This window comes from Hippoglossus hippoglossus, chromosome 11, assembly GCF_009819705.1.
Source record: "Hippoglossus hippoglossus isolate fHipHip1 chromosome 11, fHipHip1.pri, whole genome shotgun sequence".
Lineage (NCBI taxonomy): Eukaryota > Metazoa > Chordata > Actinopteri > Pleuronectiformes > Pleuronectidae > Hippoglossus > Hippoglossus hippoglossus.
This window is the reverse complement of record NC_047161.1, coordinates 947,386-960,651: the sequence shown is the minus strand read 5'-3', so window position 1 is coordinate 960,651 and position 13,266 is coordinate 947,386. Positions and strand designations below refer to the sequence as shown.

General features: G+C 46.7%; 1 protein-coding gene and 1 long non-coding RNA gene across 3 annotated transcripts; both read right to left on the bottom strand.

The window, feature by feature from the left end:
* Positions 1–4,492: 4,492 nt before the first annotated feature.
* Positions 4,493–5,083, bottom strand: LOC117771075. The gene is made up of 2 exons (XR_004615503.1): positions 4,830–5,083; positions 4,493–4,749 (listed from the first exon to the last, which is right to left on the bottom strand). It is a non-coding gene; the product is annotated as an uncharacterized LOC117771075 (long non-coding RNA).
* Positions 5,084–8,844: 3,761 nt separating this feature from the next.
* On the bottom strand, positions 8,845–12,560 carry LOC117771061 (secretagogin-like). Of its 2 annotated transcripts, XM_034601075.1 has the most exons (12): positions 12,497–12,560; positions 11,731–11,801; positions 11,009–11,104; positions 10,675–10,764; positions 10,476–10,532; positions 10,266–10,343; positions 10,125–10,180; positions 9,755–9,800; positions 9,568–9,627; positions 9,302–9,370; positions 9,037–9,164; positions 8,845–8,960 (listed from the first exon to the last, which is right to left on the bottom strand). In XM_034601075.1, the coding sequence occupies exons 1-11, from the start codon at positions 12,558–12,560 to the stop codon at positions 9,039–9,041; spliced, it is 813 nt and encodes a 270-aa protein (XP_034456966.1). In that variant the 3' UTR covers positions 8,845–8,960; positions 9,037–9,038. The 2 variants fall into 2 exon arrangements, with proteins under 2 accessions (XP_034456966.1, XP_034456965.1); XM_034601074.1 differs by lacking the exon at positions 8,845–8,960 and having other exon boundaries at positions 9,021–9,164.
* Positions 12,561–13,266: the final 706 nt, after the last annotated feature.

The following is a 13,266-nucleotide window of genomic DNA, read 5'->3' as shown; positions in this document are numbered from 1 at the left end:
TGCAACTTCACTGGAGCCTCCACTTCTGTAGCTCAGAGCTGGAGAGATACAACATGTCAGTATTTAAGAAATAACCAGAACTGGACCTGAGGTTTGTGTAGAATAATTCACTTACCCTCAGCATGTGGCCCAAAGGCTAAGAGTGAGAGCAAGAGCACCCTGGGAAGCAGATCATTTCACATGTGAAATGAAGAAAACCAACTTGGTACAGACAATGAACTTTCAAGACTTATCAAAACAAATGGATCGTACCTCACACAAAGTCCAGAAGCCATTTCTGAAAGCTGAAGCCAAACAACCAACACAACTTGTGCTGCTTGACATCAAACAACAGAAAAAGAAACTTCCGATTCAGCTTTCTGACGCCTGCAGCCAGCGCAGTGCTTTTATCTGCAGGAGCCTGAGCTGCATGAACACTGATGAGATGATTGGACTCAGGTTTGAAGCCTCAGCAGAAAGATCTCTGAAGTGGCTTCATCCGCCTGTTTCAAGGGTCGTGATGAGGCTCGATTCCTCCACTTCTGGGATTTCTGCTGGGGCTTCGGAAGGTAGCTCGATGGCTGCTGGGGCCTGGGCAGATAGCTCGACGGCTGCTGGGGCTGATAGCTCGACGGCTGCTGGGGCTGGTAACTCGACGGCTGCTGGGGCTGGTAGCTCGACGGCTGCTGGGGCTTGGGCTGGTAGCTCGACGGCTGCTGGGGCTTGGGCTGGTAGCTCGACGGCTGCTGGGGCTTGGGCTGGTAGCTCGACGGCTGCTGGGGCTTGGGCTGGTAGCTCGACGGCTGCTGGGGCTTGGGCTGGTAGCTCGACGGCTGCTGGGGCTTGGGCTGGTAGCTCGACGGCTGCTGGGGCTTGGGCTGGTAGCTCGACGGCTGCTGGGGCTTGGGCTGGTAGCTCGACGGCTGCTGGGGCTTGGGCTGGTAGCTCGACGGCTGCTGGGGCTTGGGCTGGTAGCTCGACGGCTGCTGGGGCTTGGGCTGGTAGCTCGACGGCTGCTGGGGCTTGGGCTGGTAGCTCGACGGCTGCTGGGGCTTGGGCTGGTAGCTCGACGGCTGCTGGGGCTTGGGCTGGTAGCTCGACGGCTGCTGGGGCTTGGGCTGGTAGCTCGACGGCTGCTGGGGCTTGGGCTGGTAGCTCGACGGCTGCTGGGGCTTGGGCTGGTAGCTCGACGGCTGCTGGGGCCTGGGCTGGTAGCTCGATGGCTGCTGGGGCTGGTAGCTCGACGGCTGCTGGGGCTTGGGCCGGTAGCTCGACGGCTGCTGGGGCTTGGGCTGGTAGCTCGATGGCTGCTGGGGCTGGTAGCTCGACGGCTGCTGGGGCTTGGGCTGGTAGCTCGACGGCTGCTGGGGCTGGTAGCTCGACGGCTGCTGGGGCTTGAGCTGGTAGCTCGACGGCTGCTGGGGCTTGGGCTGGTAGCTTGACGGCTGCTGGGGCTTCGGCTGGTCGCTCGACGGCTGCTGGGGCTTGGGCTGGTAGCTCGACGGCTGCTGGGGCTGGTCGCTCGACGGCGCATAGTCTCTCATTATTCCAGGACTTGAAACTTCGCCTAACTGAAATGCGGTTCCATTATTGGGAGATAAATTCCACATGCCCTTTTTGGTCTGAAGGATAGCTTGGTGACTGGGCTGCATCAGGTTCTCTTTGGGTTTTGAAGGAATTATTGGGTCAGGCCTGTAACTAGAAACACTTCTTTCCTGACTGTTACCATCTACTTGCCTTCCATAATAACCAGTATAACTGCCAGCACCAGCAGGCTCCAGTTCATCAGATGAGCCACCTTCAGGGTAACTGGGTCCAGAGCCACCTTGAGATCCTCCAGCCTGTGCAGAGCTCTCGTAACTGGAAGAGGCTAAACCTGGATTTTGGTCTCCGAGCAAAGCACTGGGTGACTTAAAGTACGGTGCAACTCCACTGGAGCCTCCACTTCTGTAGCTCGGAGCTGGAGAGATACAACATGTCAGTATTTAAGAAATAACCAGAAGTGGACCTGAGGTTTGTGTAGAGTAATTCACTTACCCTCAGCATGTGGCCCAAAGGCTAAGAGTGAGAGCAAGAGCACCCTGGGAAGCAGATCATTTCACATGTGAACTAAAGAAAACCAACTTGGTACAGACAATGAACTTTCAAGACTTAACAAAACAAATGGATCGTACCTCACACAAAGTCCAGAAGCCATTTCTGAAAGCTGAAGCCAAACAACCAACACAACTTGTGCTGCTTGACATCAAACAACAGAAAAAGAAACTTCCGATTCAGCTTTCTGACGCCTGCAGCCAGCGCAGTGCTTTTATCTGCAGGAGCCTGAGCTGCATGAACACTGATGAGATGATTGGACTCAGGTTTGAAGCCTCAGCAGAAAGATCTCTGAAGTGGCTTCATCCGCCTGTTTCAAGGGTCGTGATGAGGCTCGATTCCTCCACCTCTGGGATTTCTGCTGCAACTGAAACATTTCAGATGTTGCGTTGGAGTTTATCTGTGGAGGACGATGAATGAATCTCCTGACGCACAAAGCTCGGACAGAGCATGTCGTCATATGTCATACGGACTATTTCTTCAATAAGAACAGTGGAACTAACAAAGTAGTTCCAACATCCAGCTTCTCTGGAGAATCTTGAAAACTGGTCAGATTGTGAATATGAGCGTGAAAATAATGCAAAGTATTGTGTTGAAGTTTTCCTTAAAGACAACGAACACAGGGAACTTCAAAAGAAAACTCCAGGGGTTGTTCACATCTTAGCATTTTGAATTTGTGTATTTTTACTTTCCCTGCCCTATTTAATTTACTTTACTATTTAGTGGATCTTGATGAAAAATAACAAGGTTAAATAAAATGTGTATCTAGTGAATTTAAGTGTTTTCACAAGGAGACCGTTGCGTCTCAGCAGAGGTTTGAACTCTTTGAGTGACTTTATATTTTGAAATGCAATAAAAACTTCCTTAAGGATATATTCAGTATTTACACAGAGTCTGGTGCTTCAACAAGAAGATGAGAACCTCACTCTGGAGCTCAAACCTCCACCAACACCCAACTGCTCCATCCAGTCTGCACCAAGTCTCATCACAATCTGGGTTTATCGCCAAGTAGGTTCATACATAGAGATTTGCTGTGGTGCGTTTGTGCATAAATAATACAAATAGAGAGCAGTATAAAGTATATAGAGATTAAAGAAATTAGCAATATGAATGATAGATATTTACAATGTGACACATGTAGATAATGTGTGTCACACTCATGAGGTGCAGTGTCGGAGCAGCTTCCTCCTCATGAACTTTATCTTAGCGGATGATGTGTTTAGTTAAAAGCATTAAATTTGAAGAACATACGTGACAAAGATTAAATATATTTTATTAACCACTTCACAAAGGAAAATCACGTCGTGCATCACAAGTCACCAGCTGCACATCAGGACTCAAGGTTTATGACATCGATCGATATTTATTATCGTCATCACTTCTCTTCAAATATTTGATACAGAAAAATATGTAAAACTGTTGGAATATACTTTGCTCATGGGCGTAAAATAAGGAGATACACTGGGAGGAAGGGGAAGAAAGGAGGAACAGTGAAAGAAGAGAGGAAGTAACAGAGAGATGGAGGAAAGAAAAGAGGAGGTTAGAGGAGGGAAGAGGAGAGGAAGTAACAGACAGATGGAGGAAAGAAAGAAAAGGCTGTGAACGTTAGCTGAGCTTCAGGCCGAGGCAGAGAGCCAGCTCGTTCTTCTGGTTCTTTCCGTCTCCGTTGATGTCACAGTGGCCGAGCACAGCTTTCCTGAACTGGTCCAGGTCTGTGCCACTGATGCTGGGCTGGAGAGGGAAGAGGGGGTGAGAGGTCGGAGGTCAACGCAAAACAAGTTACACATAATACCTTTGACATTTTATTTTCATTAAATACTTTGAAGTAAAAGATTTTTATGATTCATTCAAACATCTTGTAGTTTTACCTTCGCCAGCTCCATCATGTCTTTGACAAATCCATTGACCTCAGGACCCTCCAACGCACCCGTCTTACTCTGCACACACACAATGTGATCCCTGTAACTGAAAGTAGGCTCCATAGCTACAGTAGTTTAAATGATTTGAACTAGCTGGTGTTTCTTAAGTTGTGGACAATTTAAATTTGGAGCTGAGGGAAAGGTCAGAGTTCAAACACAGAATGCAATTGTATTCTTGCATATGAATATTGAGAAGCCATGTATTGTGCTATAGATACTGCAGATCAATAGCTTGATCCAGGATCAGTCCTCGTCTGATTTTCAGTCCATTGCAGAGATTCAGACTCTTGATGTCCGTCCTCTGTAATTTGACTCAGTGCGACCTCCCACTTGGCAAAACGTCTCATCTCTAGTTGGGCATCTGCTTGTTTTAGACCCAATCTGAAGTAGTTTCTGCAGCAGAGTAGAACACTTGAAAAATGCTAAGCTGTACAGTTATGTTTGAGGTACATGTTCCTTCAAGTTTAACTTGGTGTTGTGTCAGTAAATACAAGAATGTGTCACTGACTGCTTAAAGTTTAGTTACTTTCAGACAATTCACTTCTATAAGGAAAACGTTTAGTATAGAAGTTTGTTTTCATAATGTTGGCCTTGTACCAAAGATCATCAGTGTTCAGAATCTAACAGTTTAGATCATATTCAAGACAATTCTTCCCAAGATTGTTTAGCACCACTCAAATAACAGTCATAGGCAGCAAGTGTAGTTCAAATATTTTATTGAATTTCTCAAAGATGCCTGAGTCTCCTGAAGAGTCGCCTGTGAACAGAAACACCATTAGCAAGAAAACAAGTCATTTACATTCACTTGCAAAGAGGTAAACACTGAAGTGAACTTACATGTAGTCAAACTCAATGAAGTCACTAACGTGCCACTCGCTGCTGCCATCCAGGATGGTTTGGTGCCACCATATAAGTTGGTCTGAAATTTCTAGGCCCAACATTCACTTCAGGGTAAGTGGGCAACTCCTCATATGGGTCAAAAGCGACATCATGGGAAAGCGCAAAGTCCCACATGTCATCTGTGCTTGGAGTTCCAGGCTTCTTCTGGGGCTTGGGCTGGTAGCTCGACGGCTGCTGGGGCTTGGGCTGGTAGCTCGACGGCTGCTGGGGCTTGGGCTGGTAGCTCGACGGCTGCTGGGGCTTGGGCTGGTAGCTCGACGGCTGCTGGGGCCTGGGCCGGTAGCTCGACGGCTGCTGGGGCTTGGGCCGGTAGCTCGACGGCTGCTGGGGCTTGGGCCGGTAGCTCGACGGCTGCTGGGGCTTGGGCCGGTAGCTCGACGGCTGCTGGGGCTTGGGCCGGTAGCTCGACGGCTGCTGGGGCTTGGGCTGGTAGCTCGACGGCTGCTGGGGCTTGAGCTGGTAGCTCGACGGCTGCTGGGGCTTGAGCTGGTAGCTCGACGGCTGCTGGGGCTTGGGCTGGTAGCTCGACGGTTGCTGGGGCTTGTAGCTCGACGGCTGCTGGGGCTTGTAGCTTGACGGCTGCTGGGGCTTCGGAAGGTAGCTCGACGGCTGCTGGGGCTTGTAGCTCGACGGCTGCTGGGGCAGATAGCTCGACGGCTGCTGGGGCTTCGGAAGGTAGCTCGACGGCTGCTGGGGCTTGTAGCTCGACGGCTGCTGGGGCTTGGGCAGATAGCTCGACGGCTGCTGGGGCTTGTAGCTCGACGGCTGCTGGGGCTTGGGCAGATAGCTCGACGGCTGCTGGGGCTTGTAGCTCGACGGCTGCTGGGGCTTCGGAAGGTAGCTCGACGGCTGCTGGGGCTTGTAGCTTGACGGCTGCTGGGGCTTCGGAAGGTAGCTCGACGGCTGCTGGGGCTTGTAGCTCGACGGCTGCTGGGGCTTGGGCAGATAGCTTGACGGCTGCTGGGGCTTCGGCTGGTCGCTCGACGGCTGCTGGGGCTTGGGCTGGTCGCTCGACGGCTGCTGGGGCTTGGGCTGGTCGCTCGACGGCACATAGTCTGTCATTATTCCAGGACTTGAAACTTCGCCTAACTGAAATGCGTTTCCATTATTGGAAAACAAATTCCACATGCCCATTTTGGTCTGAAGGATAGCTTGGTGACTTGGCTGCATCAGGTTCTCTTTGGGTTTTGAAGGAATTATTGGGTCAGGCCTGTAACTAGAAACACTTCTTTCCTGACTGTTACCATCTACTTGCCTTCCATAATAACCAGTATAACTGCCAGCACCAGCAGGCTCCAGTTCATCAGATGAGCTCGACGGCTGCTTGGGCTTGGGCTGGTAGCTCGACGGCTGCTGGGGCTTCGGCTGGTAGCTCGACGGCTGTTGGGGCTTCGGCTGGTAGCGCGACGGCTGCTGGGGCCTGGGCTGGTAGCTCGACGGCTGCTGGGGCTTGGGCAGGTAGCTCGACGGCTGCTGGGGCTTGGGCCGGTAGCTCGACGGCTGCTGGGGCTTGGGCCGGTAGCTCGACGGCTGCTGGGGCTTGTAGCTTGACGGCTGCTGGGGCTTCGGAAGGTAGCTCGACGGCTGCTGGGGCTTGGGCAGATAGCTCGACGGCTGCTGGGGCTTGTAGCTCGACGGCTGCTGGGGCTTCGGAAGGTAGCTCGACGGCTGCTGGGGCTTGGGCAGATAGCTTGACGGCTGCTGGGGCTTCGGCTGGTAGCTCGACGGCTGCTGGGGCTTCGGCTGGTAGCTCGATGGCTGCTGCGGCTTGGGCTGGTAGCTCGACGGCTGCTGGGGCTTGGGCTGGTAGCTCGACGGCTGCTGGGGCTTGGGCTGGTCGCTCGACGGCACATAGTCTGTCATTATTCCAGGACTTGAAACTTCGCCTAACTGAAACGCGTTTCCATCATTGGAAAACAAATTCCACATGTCCTTTTTGGTCTGAAGGATAGCTTGGTGACTGGGCTGCATCAGGTTCTCTTTGGGTTTTGAAGGAATTATTGGGTCAGGCCTGTAACTAGAAACTCTTCTTTCCTGATTGTTACCATCTACTTGCCTTCCATAATAACCAGTATAACTGCCAGCACCAGCAGGCTCCAGTTCATCAGATGAGCCACCTTCAGGGTAACTGGGTCCAGAGCCACCTTGAGATCCATCAGCCTGTGCAGAGCTCTCGTAACTGGAAGAGGCTAAACCTGGATTTTGGTCTCCGAGCAAAGCACTAGGTGACTTAAAGTACGGTGTAACTCCACTGGAGCCTCCACTTCTGTAGCTCGGAGCTGGAGAGATACAACATGTCAGTATTTAAGAAATAACCAGAAGTGGACCTGAGGTTTGTGTAGAATAATTCACTTACCCTCAGCATGTGGCCCAAAGGCTAAGAGTGAGAGCAAGAGCACCCTGGGAAGCAGATCATTTCACATGTGAACTAAAGAAAACCAACTTGGTACAGACAATGAACTTTCAAGACTTAACAAAACAAATTGATCGTACCTCACACAAAGTCCAGAAGCCATTTCTGAAAGCTGAAGCCAAACAACCAACACAACTTGTGCTGCTTGACATCAAACAACAGAAAAAGAAACTTCCGATTCAGCTTTCTGACGCCTGCAGCCAGCGCAGTGCTTTTATCTGCAGGAGCCTGAGCTGCATGAACACTGATGAGATGATTGGACTCAGGTTTGAAGCCTCAGCAGAAAGATCTCTGAAGTGGCTTCATCCGCCTGTTTCAAGGGTCGTGATGAGGCTCGATTCCTCCACCTCTGGGATTTCTGCTGCAACTGAAACATTTCAGATGTTGCGTTGGAGTTTGTCTGTGGAGGACGATGAATGAATCTCCTGACGCACAAAGCTCGGACAGAGCATGTCGTCATATGTCATACGGACTATTTCTTCAATAAGAACAGTGGAACTAACAAAGTAGTTCCAACATCCAGCTTCTCTGGAGAATCTTGAAAACTGGTCAGATTGTGAATATGAGCCTGAAAATAATGCAAAGTATTGTGTTGAAGTTTTCCTTAAAAACAACGAACACAGGGAACTTCAAAAGAAAACTCCAGGGGTTGTTCACATCTTAGCATTTTGAATTTGTATATTTTTACTTTCCCTTCCCTATTTAATTTACTTTACTATTTAGTGGATCTTGATGAAAAATAACAAGGTTAAAAAACAGATAAAATGTGTATCAAGTGAATTTAAGTGTTTTCACAAGGAGACCGTTGCGTCTCAGCAGAGGTTTGAACTCTTTGAGTGACTTTATATTTTGAAATGCAATAAAAACTTCCTTAAGGATAGATTCAGTATTTACACAGAGTCTGGTGCTTCAACAAGAAGATGAGAACCTCACTCTGGAGCTCAAACCTCCACCAACACCCAACTGCTCCATCCAGTCTGCACCAAGTCTCATCACAATCTGGGTTTATCGCCAAGTAGGTTCATACATAGAGATTTGCTGTGGTGCGTTTGTGCATAAATAATACAAATAGAGAGCAGTGTAAAGTATATAGAGATGAAAGAAATTAGCAATATGAATGATAGATATTTACAATGTGACACATGTAGATAATGTGTGTCACACTCATGAGGTGCAGTGTCGGAAGAGCTTCCTCCTCATGAACTTTATCTCAGTGGATGATGTGTTTAGTTAAAAGCATTAAATTTGAAGAACAACATACGTGACAAAGATTAAATATATTTTATTAACCACTTCACGTTAATCACATCACAAAGGAAAATCACGTCATGCATCACAAGTCACCAGCTGCACATCAGGACTCAAGGTTATGACATCGATCGATATTTATTATCTTCATCACTTCTCTTCAAATATTTAATACAGAAAAATATGTAAAACTATTGGAATATACTTTGCTCATGGGCATAAAATAAGGAGATACACTGGGAGGAAGGGGAAGAAAGGAGGAAGAGTGAAAGAGGAGAGGAAGTAACAGATGGAGGAAAGAAAAGAGGAGGAAGAGGAGGGAAGAGGAGAGGAAGTAACAGACAGATGGAGGAAAGAGAAGGAGGAAGAGTAGGGAAGAGGAGAGGAAGTAACAGACAGATGGAGGAAAGAAAAGAGGAGGTTAGAGGAGGGAAGAGGAGAGGAAGTAACAGACAGATGAGGAAAGAAAGAAAAGGCTGTGAACGTTAGCTGAGCTTCAGGCCGAGGCAGAGAGCCAGCTCGTTCTTCTGGATCTTTCCGTCTCCGTTGATGTCACAGTGGCCGAGCACAGCTTTCCTGAACTGGTCCAGGTCTGTGCCACTGATGCTGGGCTGGAGAGGGAAGAGGGGGTGAGAGGTCGGAGGTCAACGCAAAACAAGTTACACATAATACCTTTGACATTTTATTTTCATTAAATACTTTGAAGTAAAAGATTTTTATGATTCATTCAAACATCTTGTAGTTTTACCTTCGCCAGCTCCATCATGTCTTTGACAAATCCATCGACCTCAGGACCCTCCAACGCACCCGTCTTACTCTGCACACACACACACACACACACACACACACACACACACACACACACACACACACACACACACACACACACACACACACAAATGTATATGAACCAAATATTCAAGCCCTTGTAAACTTGCTCTGGTCAAACAGGAAACAGGAAGAAAAACTCTTCAGTATTAGACATTCGAAACTTTTGAAACATTTGAAACTTACGACGTCGTAGTGAGCGAATATCTTCTCAAAGTCCCGCTTCCTGTCCTCCTGACTGCAGGCCTGACAGCAAACAACCACACACACCAACACCATGAAGAACTCACGACACAAAACTAAACTTTCTCTGGAAACACAAAGTATTGGAAAATAAAATATCAATATTTCATGCTTGAATCTCCAAACTTACGTCCATCTTAAACTTCAGTAAGAAGTTTTCTTTCAGAGCCAAAATTCTGTCGACAACAAGAAAGACATGTAGTTTAATTCATTTAAAAACTAAATGTTTCACAGCTGAAAGTTAAAAGACGACAGGTTATTATTAAACTGTGTAAGTTTGATCAGATTCAGTTAAAAGCTCCAGAAAAAACATATAAATAAACTTGAATTTAGAATATTTAACTGTGGTAATGTCAAGTTTTTAGAGATTTAGTGCATTAGCCTCATGGCAAAAGGTATTTTTCAATATAAACCCTATATTATACTAATTAAATTGTATTTTTCTCTGATTACAGCGTCGATCTGATCCCGTGTGAGTCACTCTCCTGGTCACGTGTTACCTGGCCAGGTCGTTCAGATCCAATCTTCCGTCCTGGTTTTTATCAAACATCTTCATCTGCGGGAAGGAAACATAAAGATAAAATGTATTTATGAGTCAGTGGCAAACAGACGTCCGTCACAACCCCCCCCCTGCAGGTTACCATGGAGACAGTGTACTCCTCCAGCTTCTCAGCGGGGATGGACTTCCTGTGTTGGAGGAACAGGTCCTGAAGGAAGCCCTGCAGGGACAAATACAAAAAATACAATTAAAGAGAGAAAATATCATCAGCTCCTCTGTCGTTCTGAGGTTTTCCGTGTTGTCGGACTGCAGAGATCAAACGAGGTGATGTGAGCGTCTCTCTCCTCGTTACCTTGAGCTCGGCGGCTGAGATGAAGCCGCTGCTGTCGGTGTCGTAGTTTCTCCAGATCTGCTCAAACAAGACAAATCTGAGACAACACAACAAATATCCCAAAACTACAAAAACCAGCTGCTGCAGTTTCCTTTACAATGTCCATCTATCAACACTCTGGACCGATGTCTCATCACTACTTGTTGACCTTTGACCTCACCCTCATGAACTCCACGCTGTTGTCCAGCGGCGTCTCTCTGTGAAACAGGAGCAGGAACTTTTCTTCCTCCGGCAGCATCATGGCTGCGAGCTGCAAAGACATCACTTCATCACAGTTGGCCTCATTTAACAATTTCTTATTAAGTCTTTTCTTACAAAGTTCCTGAAAAAACTCTCAGCTGATTCATGACGTGTCCTAAACTGCAGATTTGTTCACTTGTGTTCTTGGATTGAAGAACTGATTATTCTGCAGCAGCACGTCAGGAGTCACGTGTAAACACACGACCTGCTCTCGTCAGAGTCTTATTCCAGAAATGAGCTGAAGGGAATCGTACCTCTTGGATCTGCAGACGTCCGACAGCTGAGACGTCATAAGCCGACATGAACCTTTCTCTCAGTCGCCTGATGTTGTGCTCAGTGATCTCTTCTCTCTGTGGAGATCATGTTTGACTGGACTTTAGACTAAAAACCTTGAAATGTGAAACAGTAAAGTATAAACAAGTTGTTCTCTGGTACAACGAGAGTCTTTATCAATCCTAAAACCCATTACACAGTTTAGAATTAGTGAATTAGTTTCATATACAAACAGAAATTAAAATGTTCACAAACAGTGGTGGTAAACTGAGGGTTCAGTTTGCAGGATTTAGTGGCATCTAGTGGTGAGGCTGCAGATTGCAACTGAAACAGTGTTTGGTTTGTCCCTTGCTGGCTACTGTAGAAAAACCCGGTGGACTCCCGTGAAGAAGAACGTCTCCCAATGTGAATATGAAGGGTTAATTTAGGTTTTCACAATAAAACTCTATTAACGATATTTATTAGTGTCGTCTCTGACAAAGCAAGTATCTGGTTTTCAAAATAGCAGCTGGATGGATTTAGTAAAGTATTGGATTTTGTAGTAGTATTTGTAATAAATATAATATTTGCACTTAATACATGTAGATTGAACATTTGGGGCTTCAGTGCCCCCCGGTGGTCCGATCAGAGAACAGCACATTTGGAGACACTGCCACCATGTGGCTGCACTGCATCAGTGCAGCCTCATGTTCTCTCTCTTCACCTTCTTTCCCCGTTTCTCCAACACGCGACGGAAGAAGTCGTCGAGCTGCGTCGCTTCGATGTAACCGTGATCTAACGAAACAAACAACAACAACCAACAAGCAGCTGGACTCAGCTACAACGTCACTGAGTTAAAGTATTAACATAACAATGATGATAGTAATAATAATAAAACTACACTAACATGTTCAATTTAACACGTTCATGTAAAATGTGTTTTTTCTGTCTGACAAGTGACGCAAATATAAAATAGTGTCAATCAGAGTCTGTAAATAAAGATGGACGACATGACAGCTCACAAGGGTGAAGCCAAAACATCTCCATCACCCCCTGGTGGCTGACCACAGTATAGATAATTAACCTTGCCTCCTCCATGTGAGCAGATGGGACACGGACCAAACTAACACGTCAAGGTAAACGTTAAATAAACATAAATAACCCATTTATTTATTTTTATTCTACAAAACATAATGTAACGTAATCTTTTGCTGTAAAAAACTGTCACGACTAATAATTTCTAAAACTGATAATAAACTTCCTCTTTCTCTATGGAGCATGTTCACTGAGTTTATGTTAATAAAGTTAATGTTATTTGAATTGCACTGTACATTGAGTGGATGAATCCACAGAACAATAAAAAAACAAGATCATTCATTATGGAAATGAACTGAAGTCTCTTTTCTTTGAATGAAGCTCAGTTAAATGAACCAGCGTTTATTTATGGTGAAACATCTGGAGACACCGAGCGATGTCACTGAGGTTCTTACCGTCCACGTCCAGAAGTGTCCAGATGTGTGAAAACCCTGAGGCGTCCAGCCGGTCCAGGTCCATGGTGCCGACCCGTCCAGAGGCCGAGCCGCTGGCCACTCGACTCAGAAACAAGAGGAAGAGATTCTGCCACCGAACGACGTCAGAGACAAAGACTGAAGTTAATTTGATTCTGATTTCAGCTTCACTCGTCTCCCGAACTCAGAGAATCGAGGGGAGAGAGATTCAGCAGCTGGTTTATGAAGAGAGGAAGAGGAGGAGGAGGAGGAGGAGCGAGATAAAGAGAGAGAGAGAGAGTCAGAGCTGGGAAACAGGATTTATTCATATAAACATACAAATACAGATGTTTCCAGGTGTGAAGGTGTGAAGGTCCACTCACATATAAACAATATAACATATCTTTTTTTTTAAAAAGCAAAATATTTCAAAAATATTGTCCCAGTATAAAGAAAACCATCACCAAGTCTCTTAAATGAAAATAATAAATCAGATTTCTGCTCCAATGACAGTAAAACCCCAGAGTTCGTGTACGTGACTCTGATTAAAACCCATTTCAACGTTAGTATTTACATCGGGACATAAACACGTGTCAGTGCAGCAGTCGGTGATTGACAGACGTCAGAATGAGACGATACAGCAGCGGTGACAGGTCACATCAGAGGAGAAGAAGGATTTTAGTTTTTAAAGAACAACATCTGGAAAGTTAAAGTTTTAGTTTTCTGCCAGAAGAATCTCATTGGTTGAAGTGACACCTCAGTGGGCGGAGCAG

Excerpts from the sequence above, each read along its gene's own strand:
- LOC117771061 (XM_034601075.1), bottom strand. The coding sequence starts at position 12,560 with ATGGACCTGGACCGGCTGGACGCCTCAGGGTTTTCACACATCTGGACA. Across the intron at positions 10,181-10,265 it reads AGGAGTACACTGTCTCCATG|ATGAAGATGTTTGATAAAAA; the intron begins GTAACCTGCAGG and ends TCCTTCCCGCAG. Across the intron at positions 9,371-9,567 it reads TATTCGCTCACTACGACGTC|AGTAAGACGGGTGCGTTGGA; the intron begins GTAAGTTTCAAA and ends GTGTGTGTGCAG.